The sequence below is a fragment of the Pongo pygmaeus genome, chromosome 23 (genome assembly GCF_028885625.2).
Source record: "Pongo pygmaeus isolate AG05252 chromosome 23, NHGRI_mPonPyg2-v2.0_pri, whole genome shotgun sequence".
Lineage (NCBI taxonomy): Eukaryota > Metazoa > Chordata > Mammalia > Primates > Hominidae > Pongo > Pongo pygmaeus.
Window position 1 is genome coordinate 38,958,073 of NC_085931.1, and position 19,937 is coordinate 38,978,009.

A 19,937-nucleotide genomic window follows, 5' to 3' on the forward strand; every position below is an offset into this window, starting at 1 on the left:
CCCCTGAGAAAATGAAAAGCATTTGTCACTGTCACTTACTATAGAAGCTCTTAAATCCTCTTCTAGCTAAAATCTATCATGTGCCCTTAGAGTGAGATGCAGAGGAATTTCATAATCTGGAAAGCAATTCAAAAGTCATCCCTTAGTGACCTTCCCAAGAGCTTGAGATTCAATGGGATATATACCCCAGAGGAAACATAAAATATATTAATAGGCACAATGATAGCAAGTGAACTGTTTGGTTCTTCAGGCTTCCCAATTTCCACTACCGCTTAGACTATGTTTTTGAAATCACTTTACGGTGGCTATAAATCTTTCACCCTGAGCTTCTCAAGAGCACTCTGTGGGTGAAGATTTAGTTTGACCCTTGCCCTTCCTCCACTCCAGGAGCCCTAATCCCCTGCCTCTCTGGTGGGGCCATATATTCTGCAGACACAGGCACCTTCTTGGGTTCCCCACATTTAGGAGAAAGTATCACCTTGACCAACAGTGTGTCTTTTTGTGCTGCTAAGAGAAGACACGATAAGCGTGGAAAGAGCATGACCAAACCAGTTGTGTGGGGCACATGAATTAGTTCCTCTGAGCCTCCGATTCTGGTGATAATAAATCCCACATCCCACAGCAGATGATAATAGATGTAGAGTAATACAAAACTGTTAAAACTATTAAGATATTTGTGCAAGGGACCTTGCACAGATGATGCATGCAACATAGTACATTTATGCATTCTCCTATTATCAGGTGGCTTTTCTGAGGAGCAACACAATGGGGTCTAAGTAATTGGTTAGGTGCAGATGTTGTATTAATAAACACATTCATATAACGTGGGAGGTATTCAGAAAAGATCAGTGAAAGTGACTCGTTCACCTTCCCCATCCCTATTATCCTTCTCATTCTAATGTAGTCAAAAGGCACTGCATTTGGAGTCACAGAGCCTTGGGTTTAACTCTCAGCTCTCCCTTTTAAGCTGCATAATCTTAGGCATTAACTCAATTTCTCTGGGCTTTAGTTTCTTTGTCCATAACATAAGGGTAACAACATCAACTACTTAATTCAAACAGTTGTTGGAGGAATCAGATGAGATATGTATGAAAATGTTTGTAGTTAACAAACTGCCATGCAGACATGAAGTTGCCTTTACTGTCACAGATGCTCTTTTTGCAGAACTATAAACCACAATTGTCCTTGGTCATTTTTACCTGTGTCCATTTCCCAGGCCCCGGTAAGCCTTGGCTTGGTCTTGCATGCGATTCAGACTCTGCGCGACAGATAAATATTGTTCATAGTATTTGATAGCTTCCTCATAGTCACCCAGGGCTTCGTAGCAATCCCCCAGGTTGCCATATGCCCGGCCCCTGTCGAGCACAGACTCATTTCCACTTAGCTGCTGCAGCATGGCCAACTGCTGCTCAAAGTAGCCAATGGCTTCTTCCATCACATTCATGTTCATCTTTGTGATGCCCATGTTGCCATAGACCTGGGCTTCCAGACTCGGATCCTTCAGCTTTTGCCCTAGATCCAGTTGCTCTTCATAACACTTGAATGCCATTGTGTATTTCCCAAGGGCCATGTAGACAGCAGCCAGGTGCCCATGAGCTCTGCACTCCCCTGGCAAGTCGCTCAGCTCCTGATATACCTCCAGTTCCTGTGTGTGATAACCCAGGGCCTTGTCATATTTCTGGATCATTCGGTAGGCAGTGCCCAGGGCTGCATATGCACTGGCTTCTAATCTTCTGTCCTTTACCTGGTGAGCTAAGCCCAGCTGCTGCTCATAGAATTTTATTGCACCATTTATATCTTTTTTACAGATGAATATATCGCCCAGGTTCCCTAGGGCTCGAAATTTAGCCTGGGAATTATTCAGAGATTGGGCTAGGGACAGTAGGTACTTCTGACACTCTTCAGCTTTACTGAAATTCAGCAGAGCCTTGAATGCTAGGCCCAAGTTGCAGTAGGCTTTTGCTTGGCTCAACTTGTCGTGAAGGTCTTTGGCCAGTGCCAGATCCTGTTCATAGTATTTCACTGCCTCCTGATAGTTTCCAAGGCAGTAATGGGCATAGCCAAGATTGTGGCAGACCTTCCCTTCTCCTTCCATGTCTTGAAGGTCGGGAGCAAGTCGGAGGTACTGTTCATAATAGGGGGCAGCCTGGACATACTCTCCCCGAGAGCAGTGGAAATTGCCCAGGTTGCTAAGGGCCCGGGCCTCGCTCTGGATGTCTCGTAGCTCCCGGGCGATGTTCAAGTGGTTCTGATAGTGTTGCAGGGCCCGGTCATGGGCACCCAGGGCCTGGTAGGCCACGGCAAGGTTCCCATGTGTGGAGGCCTGTGAGGCGCGGTCATTCACTTCCATGGAGATCTGCAGCTCCTGCCGATGGTATTTGACCGCCTGGTCGTACATGCCCAGGGCATTGTAAGCATTGCCCATATTCCCATAGGCACGGCCCTGGGCAGCATAATCACTCAGCTCCTGGGCGATGCACAGGTGGGTCTTGTGGAGTTTCAGTGCAGTGTCATAATCACCTTTCATCTGGTGTATGATTCCTGAGAAAGAGAATAAAAGAACAGACTAAGACTGAAATAACTGATTTGCAATGTAGAAATATAATTTGCATCTCAATTTATAGTAAAATCCAATCCAGATGAATTAAAGAATTCAAAATAACAGAAGGTAGAATTAAATATTTATCAGCTCTCCAGAGGGAGGACAGCTTAAGTTTCAAAGCAACAGAAAAAAACATTTACAGATTTTATTACAAAAATAAGAATGTTTGTACTACAAATACATATCTAAAATTAAAAGGCAAAACAATACTGGAAAATATATTAAACATAAATGAAAAAGTTCAATAGCCACTGCGTGTAAAGAGTTTATTTGGTTTGATTTTTTAAAAATGAAGATCCCAATTAACTAAAATAGGCGAAAACCTGTAAATGTTAGCAGACAACTCACATCCAAAGAAATACAAAGAGTAACCACAGGAGAAAATGCTAATTTCCTTTAATAATCAATGAAATGCAAAATAAAGCAACCCTGAAGTACCATGTTACTTCGGCTAAATTAGCAAACAAAAAAATTAACCACAACTCCTACACTGATGAGATTGTCCTAAAATTGGTAAACATACCAACTGCTGGGGACATAAACTGGAACAACCTTTTTGCATAAGCAGCCTGGCAAGAACCACAAACGCGCCCCTACTCTGACCCAGCAATCTTACTGAAGGGAAAGTATCCTAAGAAAATAATCTGACAAACACAAAAGATTGCATAACAATACACGTAACAACCTTCAATGTGGCACTATAGACTACTGGAAAATCAGAAACATCTTAAATGTGAAACACTGGGGGATTGTATAAGTACATTTTGGTATATCAACTCAGTAGAGGATTATGCAGTCATTAAAAAGATAATTATGAAGTCTATACTGAAAAATGGGAAACAATGTTCTTGTAATCATATTAACTGGAAAAATCAGGAAAAAATGCTGCATGCTCCCATGACAATAACTAGGAAAGTAAGTATGTCCATACATATGGACAAGCTTTTGACGGGGTTATACAAAAACAAAAATAGTTGCCTTGTTAGGCAGTGGAATTTCGGTAATTTTTGTTCTAAAATCTCTTATAATTCTGCTATACTGCTTTTACAATCAACAATAACAGTGCTCCAAACAAACCTCATGAACCATATTATAGCTGCTAAGCTAAACTATTGTTTTAACAAGCAGTTTAAAAAAATGAGTTACATCATACATATCATAACTATAAAGTGGTTTCAAATGAGGGACAGCATACTGGTAACTTGGGAGCTGGCTTTAAGGAGAGCTTCGTCCATCCCAGTTGGGGCTAGAGTGAGGGCCACCACTAGAAAAGGTGGAGAGAAGCTAGTATGCAAACAGGTTTCTCCTTGCCTTTGGTTTTGAACATGCTTTTCCATGCATCAGTCTGTGAGCTTTCCAGTGGTGACTAAAACCTACAGAAGCCCCAAAAGTCGAAAATGCCAAGATGTGTTCTGTTAAAACATCTGAACTAAAAATAGAGGCTCTGAGAAAGAAAGCTGTGAAAACCTAGCCTCCCAATTTGTGTATCTCTCTGACACTCTTTATTTATTCATTCACTTATCCAGCAGACATTAGCTGGGCATTTATTGTATCAGAACTTGTGGTGGGCAGCAGGGGTAGAGAGAAGAATGAAGACAGAAGTCTCTGCCCCCAGAGAGCACACTGAGTGAAAAGGCAGACAGTATGCATGATCAAGGCTGAAGTCAGGGCAGGGTAGGAGCGGGGGTGCAGTGCAGGGTGAGTCTGTGGGGGCCACTCTGCTGGTCCTGACTCCTCCCTTGCATGCTGTGGAGATCTGCCCTGCCACAAGAGTCACATCTAGTCCTGGGACCCAGCCATCTCTTTGACTTAACTGGACTTAGGGTAAATCATTTAGTCTTTTTGAGTTTTATGTAGTTCATCTATAGTTCATATATTTTCTCATCGATAAAATGAGAAAAATAATAAATATAACACCAACCTTAGGAGGTGATACTGAGGATCAAATGAAATAATGTATGTGCAAGAGCACTGTAAAACTGCAGAGTGAAATTGCAATATTAGTTATTGAAATTATTCCCTTCCAGGAAAGGAAATTCTTGAGGTGCTGGAAATGAAATAAGCCATGGTAATTCTTCTGTATATTTTTTATGAGTAAAATATTTCATAATTTAAAAATAACTACATAAATCATGGTACATTTATACAACGGAATAAACATGGTGACATTAAAAATGGTGAGGGGCTGGGCGTGGTGGCTCACACCTATAACCCGTCACTTTGGAAGGCTGAGGCAAGAGGATCGCTTAAGCTTAGGAGTTCAAGAGAAGCTTGGGTAACATAACAAGACCTTGTCTCTACCAAAAATTAAAAAATTAGGGGGGCATGGTGGTGCAAGCCTGTAGTCCCAGCTACTTGGGAGGCTGAGGTAGGAGGATCATTTGAGCTCAGAAGTTCGAGGCTGCAGTAGGCCATGATCGCACCACTGCTCTCCAGCCTGGGTGACAGAGTAAGACCCTGCCTTTAAAAAAAAAAAAAAAAAAAAAAAAAAAGTTAAGTTTATTGACATAGGAAGAAATTTACAATATATTAAGGGGTTATATGATCACAAAACAGTACATTTTAATACATACTTTAGTAGCATTGTGTATAGACATACATGTTTATATTTAAACATATAGCATAAAATGTATTTAAAGGTTAAGAATAGTAATATTTGGGTGGTAGAATTGTAGTTTTTTTTCTTTTTACTTACATGTATTTTAATTTTTTTTCTATGACAAACATATAACCCTTGGTTTAAAAACAGTATTTTTTGACTCCAATCCAATAAGAAAGTAACATTCCTGGGGACTGGGTCTGGTCACTTCCCTGGGTTAGAGATGTCACCAGGATCCTTGCTGGAAGGATCAGAGTTTTTCCGAATCTGTCTCAAGGTTAGAAAATCTAAGCTTCCTGAGAGGAAATAATACCTTAGCATCACCTAGAACCCTCTTAATGCTGAAAAATTATTAGTGACAGAAACGTTTCAGTTCTAAAGACCTGAATTTAACATGTGGTCCTAAACCACTTTTATCTAAAGAGAAAAATTTCACATTTCAAATTTCCAGGTTTCCTCAGAAGAAATTTTTTTTTTTTACATTTCTCCCTCTCTCCTCATTTACTCCCTCTCTCCTCAGTTTCCGTATTTTTTAAATTAGGGTCAAAATATCTGCCCAGCCATGAGTCAATAATTATGAACAGAGCCGGAGCTGGGGAGGGCAGTAGGAGTGCCCAAATCTCCCTTGGAGCACTTTCTCCCACAATCATGCCTTTACAGTGATTTTTTTTTCCCTCACAGCTTTTGGATTTTATTGCAATGATTTTCTTAAGCCAATATAATCACTTGTTTGCTAAGATGGGGGTAAGAGGAAGCAAGTGGTGAGAGGCAACTGGAGGCAACTGAAGGAAGCTTGGCTTTCCTATATGGCCCATCACCACCAAAGATAGGTCTCCTTGGATGCTCCCCACTCTCCTGCAGGGTGGGACTTACCTCATCCTACAGGAAACTGGCTAAGCATCAGAAAGGCACAATATAATAGAAAAGGCACAGGACTCTAAGCCAGAAGTACTGTTTACAAGCCTGGCTCCCACCTCATTCAGCTGAGTGTCTTTGAGACAGTCAATACCTCTGAGCCTTTGTTATTTTTTTAAATTGAAAATATTTTGGCAATTTTTGTTTTCTCACTAATAAGGTCAGATTATAATCATTTCAAAGACATAGCTTGAGAAACATAATAGTATGTATCAATATACTTTGTAAACAAAAGCACGGTATCTAAACATAGTATGACCAGTATTTAGAGAGTGAGAAAAAGGAAAGGAATTCTGTCTCTCTGACTCTCACGACCTTAAGAGTCTGGGCTAGTTAATAGGGAGCAGTTGGGATGATAATGGCTACCCAGGGTTCAATGATTTGTGAAAGAAACTGCCTGCTGGTTATGGCAAAATGATCTGATCTCCAGCCAGCTTCCCTATGCACTCTCCTGTTCTTCTCCTGTCCTCCTTATCTTACTTTTCCAAGGGCCTGTAAAGAATCATAAGAAGACTCTCAAAGGCTTCCTCACACAGACAAGAGTAAGAAGAGATGGATGGGGCCGAACTGGGAATTCTTCATCCTCCCTGTGTCTCTACTGTCCCAGCCACTGCCAGCCTGGGGAATTCTGAATGGAACATGACACAGTCTTGGCAGCCTTTCTCTTTGTTGAGGCAACATAAAAGCGGCCCCAGAGCTGCCAGCAGAGTGACTGCACATGCTGAGGAGATAATCTGCAGATCCCCCTTCCCTTTCGAGACCACAGCTTGATTTTCCAGGGCTGTCATTCAGATGAAGACTTACAGAGGGCCTGTCAGCAGGGGCGTGCTAGGTGACAACGTGCTGCAGGGAGGGGAATTAAATGAAGATTAGTGGGGCAGAAGATCCTCACAAAGCTGAGTTCACATGAGGGTGTGTGGAGAAAGGACACGTGGTTATGAATTTATACATCGTCACAGCAGGTCTCCACCTATGGGTCAAGAATGGTCACTGCCATGGGAATAATAATAGCTACTTCAAAGGGCTGTTGTGAGGGCCAATGCGATCATGCTCAGCAGAGGCTGGCCTAAGTGCCTCAGACATAGTAAGTGCTCAATACATTTTGCTGTTATTATTAGCCATTACCAGCAAAGACCAAGGGAGGTGTGAACTGCACAAGCCAAGCAGAAAAATTACTAAACATAGAATGCAGTTCTGGCTGCCTTTTCTCTTATGAATTTTGTGGAGGTAGGGGCCTCGGTGTACCGCCACAAACAATGGAAGTGGTCTTCTCATGTATTGAAAGTATTACAGTCATGATTATTAATAGCACACAACCCAAATGGGGCTTTAAGAGATGATCTATTTTTTCCTCTACTTTCAAACAAATTGTTTTCTACTCCATCCTACTCAAATCACCATCTATTCTCAGAGGCAACATAAGATTTGGGAACTGGAAAAGGGCCTCCCACGGGTTCACTTTCTAAATGATGTGACCTGGCAAAAGTAATGGAGATTTGTCTCCAGTGAGAGGAAGTGAGTTAGTGGCCTAACTGAGGCAAGGACTCTCAGACCCACTGCCCTCAGCAGGACCAGCCCATCTCTGCTTTCAGCACAAGCTGGAGACATGAAGTAACTCTTATTAGTCTTGCTGGGTGTGACAGAGGACAGTGGCTATGCTTTATAAAGTTCTCTTCCATTAGAAATATTTATAGAAGCATTTTCACATGAAACAACATGGTGTCTATGATTTCCTTTAAAAATTGTGTGTGTGTGTTTATGAAAATAGATGAAACAAGATCAGCAAAATGTGGAAAAATGGGTTATGAGTATGTGGGAGTTCATTATACCATTTTCTCTACCTGTGTGTTCATGAACATTTCAATAATGGAAAATTAAATAATAAAGGTATACATAAAAGTTTGCACTGCATATATTCTTCTATAATCTTTTTGGATCAGGAAACTGTTCCTTGCATCTAAGTCCTGACGTGGATGTTTAAGTCCACTTTTATGTCTATGGGACAACAGTAGAAAGAAATTGGGTTGGTCAACAGCCTCTGTAGCTGCACCAGCCTCCATATCCTTTTCCAGGCTGGAAAAAGAACATGTAGAGACTGAAAACTACACAGCACTTTGTTCTATTGCCTTGATTTCATTTCAAATGATCTTAAAGGATAGGTTGATATTTTGTCTATCAAAGAGCCAAATGGCTGAGAAATGGCTAAAATGGCTGAGAAAATCTGCTTCACAGAAAAGTGCTGTGTACTCCCAAGTGTTCCTTCCAATCCTCCTCCTCATTGGGAGAAGTGGTCCCAGGTTTTCCATAGGACCCATAATTCTAACCCTAGATATCTTCAGGTTCCCTGAACCTTCTCCTTCGCAAGTTTTCACATATAAGTTCTTCTATATTGTACTTAAAATATTGCAAAGCTGAGAGTGAGTAGGAGGTGACAGACCTGGTTAGTAAACAGATGGCTAGAATCAAAGGCATGAGAGCAAAGTGCTCTGTGTTAGAAGTGCAACCAATTGGATGTCTTATCTAACACACTTGCAAGTGACTATTTATTAATATGCACCTGGAGACAAATCTCCATTACTTTTGCCAGTGATGGACAGCAAAGGTATAGATTTTTTTTTTTTTTTTTTTTTTTTTTTTTGAGACAGGGTCTCACTCTGTCACCTATGCTGGAGTGCAGTGGCATGATCATGGCTCACTGCAGCCGCAATCGCCCAGGCTCAAGAGATCCTCCTGCCTCAGCATCCCGTGTAGCTGGGACTACAGCTGTGTATCACTGTGTCCGGCTAATGTTTAATTAATTAATTTTTGTAGATGTGGGATCTCACTATGTTGCCCAGGCTAGTCTCAAACTCTTGGGCTCAAGTTATCTTCCTGCTTTGGCCTCCTAAAGCACTGGGATTGCAGGGGTAAGCCAACATGACAGGCCAATACAGATATTTTTAAATGCAGGTAATTCCAAAAATATGTATCATTTGACTTCAGCTACAAGCAACTTCCTGATAGGTAAGCTTTTCTTGAGAACCTCTCTGTGCCTGGCTCTCTACTCCATGATCTCATTCATGCCCCAAAACAAGGTTGATACTGTGGTCTCAGAGCCCCAAAAGGTTCAAGAGCTTACTCAGGCCAACAAGGCTCTAAGTGGCAGGATTGGTACTAAAACCCAGGTTTTTCTGACTCAGAAGTCCATACTCCACGCTTTTTTTATTTTTTAAGAGACAGAGTTTTGCACTCCAGCCTGTGACCCGGGCTGAAGTCCAGTGGCACAATCACAGCTCATTACAGCCGTGACCTCCTGGGCTCAAGTGATCCTCCCACCTCAGCCTCCCAAGTAGCTGGGACTATAGGCACACACCACCATACCCAGCTTAGTCCACACTCTTTTACCTTCTCCCCTCATCTGGAAATGTCGTCCAGTAAAAGATAGGCATGATTCTGTGCCCATTTCCTTTCCCTCACCATATACACAAATATTTGCATCATGTGCCAATTTCTTCTTTATTAACATTAGTATACTGCTGTGGCAAACCAAGCTCTTAGCAGCTACATATGAACAGATTGATGGCCTGGCTAAATCTGTATCTAGAGAGCAGAGAAGTACACATTAGATACAAGAAAATCCTAAAAGATTAAGAAATGTAGTAGGAGGATGCAGATGTAATCTGTGTGGGCATCACCTCTGGAGAACTCTTGGGCTATCGCACGTCTATTCTGCCATCCTTTAACTTAATTACATCTGTCTCCTTTTTCTACTAAACCCACCAGGCTCAGCCTGTCCCTTGAAGGATAAGTGAAGTTACGAGCCTGTTATCTTCTTTTGCTTCAACAGCAGTTTAGGATGTCTTCAGTGACATTGAGAGTTCGGTGGCACTTCTGTCCCAGATCCCAATTGCCCTTCCCTTCTGTTTCAACTCTGAGGAGCCTGCTATAATAAGGCTGGGAAATCTCTGTACCACCTCTCCCTCCTATAAGCACACTCCATTGGATGCTATCTACCTTTTAAACCAACTTTGGAGGAAATAAAATGTAGTATTTTTGTAGAGACTATATTTTAGAGTTTAAATGTATTATTTATTTGCTATACATTTATTTCTCCAAATGCAGAGAAATAGGTTCTATTGCTCACCCTCACCCCTCAAGACTCCCCCTGATGCTGACTGGGAGCACGGTCAGTTCCTCTGCAGTCCCCTCCCACCACCATCCCAAAGGCTTGGGCTGAATGAGCGGTGACGAGCCCACTGGAACCCACAAATATTCACTGCCTTCATGCATAGCCCTCCTTCCCACTTCCCTTGGATAGGTAAAGACGAAGACTACAGGTGAATAGCTCAGAGATTCCCTGGGCCTGTGCCACTGTCAATCCTGAGGCAGTGGGGAAGATTAACTGTGCCATGAACTAAGGGAAGCAATAATTAAACCTATTAAAAAGGAGGTGGCTGGAGACGGGTGCTGGTGATAGATGATGAGGTAGGAAGTGCTAGGCACAGTCATCTCTAACGGCTATGGCCGGGCCACTGGGAGAGACTTGGTGGGAAGCCCGGAGCAGAGTGAAAAATATGCTGGGCCTGCCTGGCCAAGCCCCGCCATTAGTCACTGTTTGGAAAAGGCAGAGTGTGCCTGGTTTTCATTCTGGATCACAATAAGAGGTGGGAGGCAGCCTCATAAGTTAGCAATGCAGGGAATGTTACAAGGAGTTAGCTTCAGTATGAAAAAAACATTTGTTTAGAGGCATGGGATAGAATCACTGAAATGCTGAGACAGCTGCTTCTGCTCCTCCCTTGAGCTAAGACCCTGAAAGCTGAACCAGTACCATCTCCTTGGAGCACCTTCTGAGGGTCTCTCTAGCCTACAAAGTGTAGTCAAGTGGAATTTATGGGCTTTCCTGATTCAGCCCCAACCCAGTCTTCCTATGCCAGCCACAGAGCAGTCCCATACTCCCTTCTGCTCAACCCTACCCTGCCTCTTCTGCCTGTGAGTATCCTATTCACTTGGCTTGGATTACCTTTCTTGCCCATCTGAGGTAGACTTTACCAATGCTCCCTGCTATCTGGTTCTCTTCCACGTTCAGGTATGTATTTCCCACTCGTGAGAAGTTAGGCATGGCAAGTGACTTGCTTTATCCAGTGAAAAGTAATGAGAAATGATTATGTTACTTCCAGACAGAAGCGTTGAAGAGCTGAAGTGCAGTATTCCATGCTCTCTCTTCCTCTGTCTCATCAACTGCAGAAGCTATGTATTGTATTCCAGATGGTACAACTATAGGAAGATGGAGCCGTGGCAGGCCTAGATTAGTGTGTTGCCCCTAAGGATTGCAGGGACCTGTGGTAGGCTTTGTATGAATATAATACTTTGTTGTATTAAGCCACTAAGATTTATGGGCTGTTACTCTATTAGCACCTAGCACATCCTGATAGATGTGCCCTCCAATATAAACCCTCCCAGCCCTTGTCACAGCCTACGGTTACAAATCATATCCTAACAAAGTCTGTGTGAGACAGACGTCTATTAACAGGAGTTTCCCAAGGAGCTTTTGAGCCATCCATGCGTCTGGATACTCTAAATTCTAGCCCTGGATCTAGGGAGACCACAAAAACCTATAAACTTGAACCAAATTACCTTGGACCCACACAGAATTGTGGGTTATCATGGTGCCCTCGGGTTAGTTAATTTGCTTTTGATTAAAGATTGCTGTTAGAAAAAGCACACTGAAGTCTATTACAATCTTTGCTGTAAAATTTTATTGATACCATACATTTTGTCACCAGAATCCCCCTATTTAAGTTCTCTCTTGAGAAATTTCTTTTAGAATTCAGCTACCCTTTCCCTGAGGAATGCTAGGCTCCCATCTTTTGAATAATAACAATTATGAAAAAAATAGAATGAATAAAATCTAGTATAGTAGTTGATAGCACAACAACGTGACTGTAGCCAATAATAATTTAATTGTATATTTAAAAATAACTAAAAGAGTATAATTGGATTATTTGTAACACAAAGGATAAATACTTGAGGGGACAAGTACCCCATTTGCCCCATGGTGATTATTACACATTATATGCTTGTATCAAAATATCTCATGTAACCTATAATTATATACACCTACTATGTACCCATAAAAATACAAAATTAAATTAAAAAAAGAATTATGGGCTGGGAGCGGTGGCTCACACTTGTAATCCCAGCACTTTGGGAGGCCAAGGCGGGTGGATCACCTGAGGTCAGGAGTTCAAGACCAACCTGGCCAACATGGTGAAACCCCGTCTCTACTAAAAATACAAAAATCAGCTGGGCATGGTGGCATGCACCTGTAATCCCAGCTACTCAGGAGGCTGAGGTGGGAGAATCAGTTGAACCCAGGAGGCGGAGATTGCAGCAAGCCGAGATCATGCCACTGCACTTCAGCCTGGGTGACAGAGCAAGACTACATCTCAAAAGAAAAAAAAAAAAAAGAATTATGTATAGTCACGGACAGACACTCAGTCAATGACAGACTGTAGATACAACAGTGGTCCCATAAGATTATAATACCATATTTTTAGCATACCTTCTCTATGTTTAGATACACAAATATTTATCATTGTGTTAAACATTTCAGTACAGTACCCTCCTATACAAGTTTGTAGCCTAGGAGCAGTTGGCTATATACCACGTAGCCTAGGTGTGTAGTAGGCTATCCTATCCAGGTTTGTGTAAGTGCACTCTGATGTTCATGCAATGAAGAAATTGCCGAATGATGCATCTCAGAATGTATGCCTATTGTTAAATGACACATGACTATATTTCTTTCTTTCCTTCAGCCACCAAGAAGCTCTGACTTAAATATGAAACTCTACTATGACAACTATATTAGCCCTTATATGCTGCATGTTTGGGCTCTTTGATCTTGATTTTCTATTTCTATTATATCATCATTTGATATTAGAAGTTAAATAAATCCTTTATGGATTGAAACAAGTTACAAACAAGCAAGCAATCAAAAAATTTTATATCTGTTGCATGCTCAGCTGACTTTGCCTTGGTAATTGGTGTATCCCCTGAGCCTGCCATTTCTCAACTTTGCTGCCTAAGCTCTGCAATTTGTTTCATGGGTCTTATTCTACAAGATTTAATAATCCAGAATTGCCAGTTATGTGGCACAGTGCTTTATGGTTGAAAGGCACTGTGAGCAGAATCAGAAGATCCCTATTCCCGGCTCTACTACTTCAAGTCATGTGCTCTTAAGAAAGTTACTATTAATACTTCTTCTGGCCTCAGGTTTTCATCTATCTCAGAAGGCTATTATGAAGATCAAATGAAAAAGTTTCTAGGGTACTGGTATTATTCCAAACAGCTTCAATTACCATAGTCCTCAATATTACAAATAACAAAATAAAAAACTGCCACTCCCTCTAGCATTATTTTGCTAGAAAACAACTCACTGTAAGTCTTAGATGCCATCATATTTCCTAAGTAAGTATCAAAGGGAACTTGACACCAGATCATCTCACCTAAGGACAGTGCAAAATTGTGGGCTCTGAGAATATTATAGCGAAGCTCTGCTTACGTGGGGATGGAACTCATTTCCTTAAGTACCAGAGTGTGTAGGTAGGGGAGGAAGTGCCCTTACAGGGCTTTTGCAAATGTGGTGGGGGCATTTTTGGTTGTCAAAATATCTGGGAGACCACACTGGCAGGTCTGGGTGGGGCCAGGGATACTAAACAACCTTCACCATGTGGGAAAATCCTACACAATGAAAAGACATCACACCCAAAACCACAATAGCACCACATTGAGTAACACTGGATGCTCTGAGGTAATTTTACACTCTGGCACTACTAATTAATAACCTGAAGAAACAACTTCATTTTTGTACTGTCACCCAGCTGAAGTTGTTAAAATAAATCATCAAAGCTAATTAATTGGGAAGTCTTTTGGCTGGTATCCAATAATTTAAGCAAAAGACTGAGAAACTGAAAACCTTACTTTAAAAATCTCATTTACTGACTGATCCTCCTCACCAATTTATCTGTGAAATGTAATGCATTAAGAAGACAGATTAAAAAATACCCAAGTATGGGCTTCCTCCTAATTTCACAATGATTATTAATAAGGGAGAGGGGAACTCTTCCCAATAATAAAAAACAGTAGTAGCAATAATAATAATAATGATAATATATAAAATTCTCTTTTGGTGATCTCATAACACGGCACAAAGTACCAAGTATGTGACTCCTAAATAGGCAATTCTAGCTCTGAGTTCTCTCCTAAGCCGTAGTCTTATAAATCTAACTGCTTTCTGAATATGTCTACCTGGATATACCTCAGATACCCTAAAATTCAAAAGTGTTTGTTATATTGTTGAGCTTAATTAAATTTAACATTTTAGGGCTCTCATCTGCTTTCAAAGCCCTTGGACCTTCATTATCTTATTTGAGTCTAGGACAAAGGCAGGGTGGCTGGGTCTGCTTTTGAAGACACTCACAGAGGCCATGTGGTCACTAAGATTCAGAGCTAGGACCTGAACTCACACCCACCACCTCCCAGCGCAGCACATTTTTTTCCCCAGGTTACTTTGCCTCTCTGAGAGTCTGAGACAGTAACTGCTACAGAATTCAACTGTGCAACCCAGGGTGAAGACAAAGCCCATCCCCCAGAGCAGCATCATGCCTTCAGCCCAGGGAGGATAAGAGGACAGCATGGTCTGCCCAGACAAATAGAAAGCCCCGAAAATGAACAGGAAAAGGGAGAAACAGCAGAAGAGCTGGTCAAAAGAGCATCCCTTTAAAATGATTTTACCTTGCAAATTCAATTGCAAAGACAGATGGATGTTTTAGCAAGGCTGGAGAGCAAATTATGAAATCTGCGTTCCCAAGGCAATCGGGTCTGAAAAGCTTCCTTTTAAAAATTCACACTGGATGGAAAATTCAAACTCTATGATTGTGTGAAGTGTTCTAGCTAGATTAAGCATAATGCTATCAAAACAAGTGATTCACATGTTCTGCTCATTTTTCTATTAGTATATGGGCTTTTGGTTAGGGCAATTTCAAAAACACTGAAAAGAGCAAAATGGGATTAAAATTGTGAATCCATTTACTGCTTTCAGTTTTTCTTCCGTTTCTGTTTAATTGAGAGGAACTTACATAGGAAATTGGAGGCTCCTGAGGCTGGCTCACTTATGCACATCACAGAGATGCTATTTAAACACATTTTCCTAGAAAGCTCTTGTAATCCACTTTAAATCGGAAACCCCATTTACCTCTTTATTTGAGCTGTAGACTCACAGGATTAAAGAAACCTGTGAAAATCACTTGAACTTCGGCTTCCCAAGACATTTGCTGGTTCACAGTGAACCTCAACCCTACTACATACATCAGGAAGGGTGGGTTCCTTTGCCTAACTATTCTGCCAGACCTGCTTGTCTACACGCTTATCTCCAGTCAACCACTTCTTCCATGCATATATAAATAAAGAAACCACCCAGTTTTTCTCCCTCTGATCACTTACAGCAACAGTGAGGACACTAAGGCAGAATATCACTAGTCTCAAGACCTAGAGCAGACAACTTTATTGCTTCTGTGGCTTTCTTTTAGTTTTTTTTGTTGTTGTGCATGCTTTTGAATTATTGAGATTGTATAGCAAATTCAAAATTGAATTAAAATTGAAATTTAAAAAATTTCTGTTATGAAAATACTAAATTAAAAAATAATGCTTGTGGCAGACAGCAAAGGCTGGTGCACCCAATATTCATTTTCAGCTTCCTCCTCCTCTCCTGCCTGCCTCTGCCTGTGGGGCTAGAAAGCCAAGTATTTACCTTCCCAGCCTTTCTTACAGCTTGGGTTAGTCAAGTGACACTACTGTGATCAATTAGACAAAAGCAGAACTTTTTTGGGATTTTAGGGTAAGCTTTTGTTTTTGTTTTGTTTTGTTTATTTTGTTTGAGACAGAGTCTTGCTCTATTGCCCAGGCTGGAATACAGTGGCACGATCTTGGCTCACTGCAATCTCCGCCTCCCAGGTTCAAGCAATTCTCCTGCCTCAGCCTCCTGAATAGCTGGGATTACAGAAGCACGCCACCACGCCCAGTTAATCTTTGTATTTTTAGTAGAGACAGGGTTTCACCCTGTTGGCCAGGCTGTTCTCGAACTCCTGACCTCAAGTGATCTGCTGTCCTTGGCCTCCCAAAGTGCTAGGATTGCAGGTGTGAACCACCACGCCCAGCCTGCTTTCTTGATAAAGGGATACAGAAGCATTCCTTTTACTTATTCGAATGAGTCACGAGGTTTGGAGCTTCAGCAGCAATGATGTGACCATGAGGCATAAGAGGCGAGAATATAAGAAAGGCCAAGAGGACTGCAGAGAAATTGGTTTTATTATCCTCAAACCTCTGAACCAATGTCAGGTGCCTCACAATTATTGTTTTGTGAGAAAAATAAGCCCTTATTTGTTTAAGCCATTGTAAGCCAGATTTTCTGTTTCTTATAGTCAAAAGATTCAATGTAGAAAATAATAAAAAATACAGAAAAAATCCCTATGTATCTATCTTATCTGGTGACTGAAGATAATCACTGTTAACATTTTAGAGTAGTTCCTGACAATCTTTTTGGGTTTTGTTGTTGCTAGTGGTTTCATTTTGTTTTGGTATGGGTTGTTTTGTTTACATTATTGAAATCATATTATATGCACTGATTTCAAAACATAAATATAATAAGACCAGGTTCTTAAAGGCAGATAATAATAAAAAAGACTTTGATGACAACTGTTTGCCATTAGGTCTTTGCTTAGATTTAGATCATTCGTTATAGATTTAAGGGATGTATACAATCATTTTCTCAAAGTTTCTAGGTAATAAAAATGATCACTATATTGTTGTCTACAGCTGTTTTGTAGAATAAAAATTGTTTTAGTTTAGTAACTCTTCTAATAATATTCTCACCATGTAAAAATACCTAAGCCATTCTTAGGAAGTCCTGGCACAGAACCACACCAGTTATGGCTTTTGGTTGTATTACACTGGACAAGCGATTTTATTGAAATGGGGTATGAAGGATGTAGACAAAGAAACACATCTTCTGGTACTAACAAAGGAGCCAAAGAAGGGCAGCCAACGGGAAGAGCAGGCCCAAACTTCTCTTGGCAGCAAAAGCCATCTTACGACACATCAGCCCACTGAAATATGGGAGCAAGATGAGAAACAGAAGACCTTCAAGCCCAGTATCAATGCTTTCCATCCTTTCCTTCTCTTTGTTCTTTTCTTCTGTATTCTACTGATTCAGTTTCCCACTGTTTCAGGTTTTTTTTTTTTTTTTTTTTTTTGACACGGAGTCTCACTCTGGTGCCCAGGCTGGAGTGCAATGGCATGATCGTGGCTCACTGCAACCTCCGCCTCCAGGGTTCAAGTGATTCTCCTGCCTCAGCCTCCTGAGTAGCTGGGACTACAAGCGCATGCCACCACACCCAGCTAATTTTTGTATTTTTTGGTAGAAATGGGGTTTCACCATGTTGGCCAGGCTGGTCTCAAATCCCTGACCTCAGGTGATCCGCCCGCCTCGGCCTCCCAACATGTTGGGATTATAGGCGTGAGCCACCACACCCAGCCTCCCACTGTATCAGTTCTTCTCAATTCTACCTTTATTGCACACTTTACATTTTACGTTCCTTACGATCTTCCTTCTATCATCCATCTTTTTTTATTCAACCCCTTTCTCCCGTATCAACCTGCCTTCTCAATATTTTTACTTCTGGCTGGGGGCGGTGGCTTACGCCTGTAATCCTAGCATTTTGGGAGGCCAAGGTGGGCAGATTGCTTGAGCTCAAGAGTTTGAGACCAGCCTGGGCAACATGGTGAAAACCCATCTCTACTAAAATACAAAAAATTAGCCAGGTGTGGCGGCGTGTGCCTGTAGTCCCAGCTACTCGGGAGGCTGAGGCAGGAGAATTGCTTGAACCTGGGAGGCAGAGGTTTCAGTGAGCTGAGATCACGCCACTGCACTCCAACCTGGGTGACAGAGCGAGACGCCATCTCCAAAAAAAGAAAAAAATATATTTTTTACTTCTACTTCATGTCTTTTTGTATCCTACTAAGGATGCCAAACTTTTATACATTTTTCTCTTCATTCTTACAGCAAGCAATTTTTAAAGGTCTGCTTGTCTTCTGAGAATCACTGTTGCCTCTCCCTTATTCTGTAGCAATTTTTCACTTATCTCTTTGTTGTTGTTGTTGTTGTTTGTTTTTTGTTTTTTTCCTGTTTGACCTCAAAGAAAGCAAGCTGTATCTAGGCCCAATATTTACCCAAAACAAAGTATGTGGCTTGTGCTCCAATGGAGTTTGGCCCCATTCTCCAAGTGGTTGGGTGCTAGCCAAATCCCTGTCTCAGATTTATAGCTAGATGATAGAATGATAATATATATAGTGCTCAGCTCAATTCCCAGTATATAATAATATCCATTCTAATAGCTAAAATTATTGAAACCTATCTGCCAGGCACTATTCTAGGCATTTTACATTTGTTAATTTAATCTCACAAGTGGTTTGTTAAATGCTGTAATTATCCTATTATTTCAGATGAGTCAGAGATGCTACAGAACTTGCCGTAGGTCACACATCTAGAAAGGGCAAGCCCAGGAAGTCTGATTCTATAGTTCAAGCTCTTAACCAGTACACTCAAATAGCATTAAATGACATCTGGGCAATAAACCAAGGCTTCTGTGAGCAAGATACAGGTAGAGAAGGCAGGATTTAGGGAGACACTATCTATGTCCAGTGATTTACAAATCATCTCTAGATAGCTCACCTGAGACCTAGTCATGGGTCTCCAGTTATCTCAGGCTGTCACTTCATGCTCTTAGAACTTGGAGTTGAGGTAGAAGGTAGAGGTAATTTTTTAGGACAAAGTCCTATAGGTTCCCCAATTTAGAAAAGATGTATTCTAAACTGGGCTCACTCTGCCTAACCAGTTTCATTTTCCATGTCTCACCAACATGAACTCTCTACTCCAGCTAGCTTTCTTCTGTGTTCTTCAAGGAATAAACTGAATACATTGCATACCCTAGAAAAATAATAGTGGCGATAATGATGACTGAGTGTTACATATATCATTCCTCCAAAGAGCTCACCATGCTCTCATGCCTCCCCTTTATCATTACAGTATTACTTGGAGGGGTGCAAAGCTACTAATCGTTTGTTTTCCAGATGGAGAATTGAAGTACAAAGAAGGGTCACAATCTACCCAACATTAGACAGCTGGCTACTGTTGGTATGAACCTGTTTCTTAGCTTAGCTCCTTAGGATCAGGTTCTCTGAGTCCTCCAGAGTGAAAAATACCTTGATTTATTAATCTCTGTTGGCTTGGACTTAATTAAAAATGCCTTTATCATTCTTTCAACAAACATTTACTGTAGTACTACAGGGGGCATCAGGGATAAAAGATGATGAACACAGCTTCCTGCTCACAACCTCAAGGCAGACCCAATCACAACTCCGGGTAATAACTGTAGAAATGGAGGCCCAAACACAATATGCAACACCCCCAGCCATCGCTCACTGTAATTACCACCAATGCTGCCAAAGGCAAAAGAACAAAGAATGCTTTTATACCTTGAACTTTGGAAACACAAAACAGTACAGATCAATACTGTGTAGGCTAACAACAAAAGGATTCATATTTCCTTTACGATGTGCTTCTTATAGGCAGTAGTTCATAAAGATCTGCTTGAAAAAAAGAATTATCACCAATCATTAATAAGACAAGCCAACTGGCTGAACAGTGATTTTTAAAAATCATTAATAAAATTTATTCAGCATAGAAATATGTTCATAAGTAATTCAGTAATGCTTCATCTGTTAAAT

At 41.1% G+C, this 19,937-nt stretch overlaps 1 protein-coding gene across 4 annotated transcripts in view; it reads right to left on the reverse strand.

Annotated features, from left to right (window-relative positions):
• Positions 1-19,937, reverse strand: part of TTC28 (tetratricopeptide repeat domain 28) — a 740,175-nt gene that overhangs the window by 127,977 nt on the left and 592,261 nt on the right. For all 4 annotated transcript variants that reach the window (XM_054470478.2, XM_054470479.2, XM_054470481.2 and 1 more), the window contains one exon: positions 1,200-2,541. In XM_054470478.2, the coding sequence (XP_054326453.2) occupies positions 1,200-2,541 (1,342 nt within the window). The remainder of the gene's footprint in view (positions 1-1,199; positions 2,542-19,937) is intronic.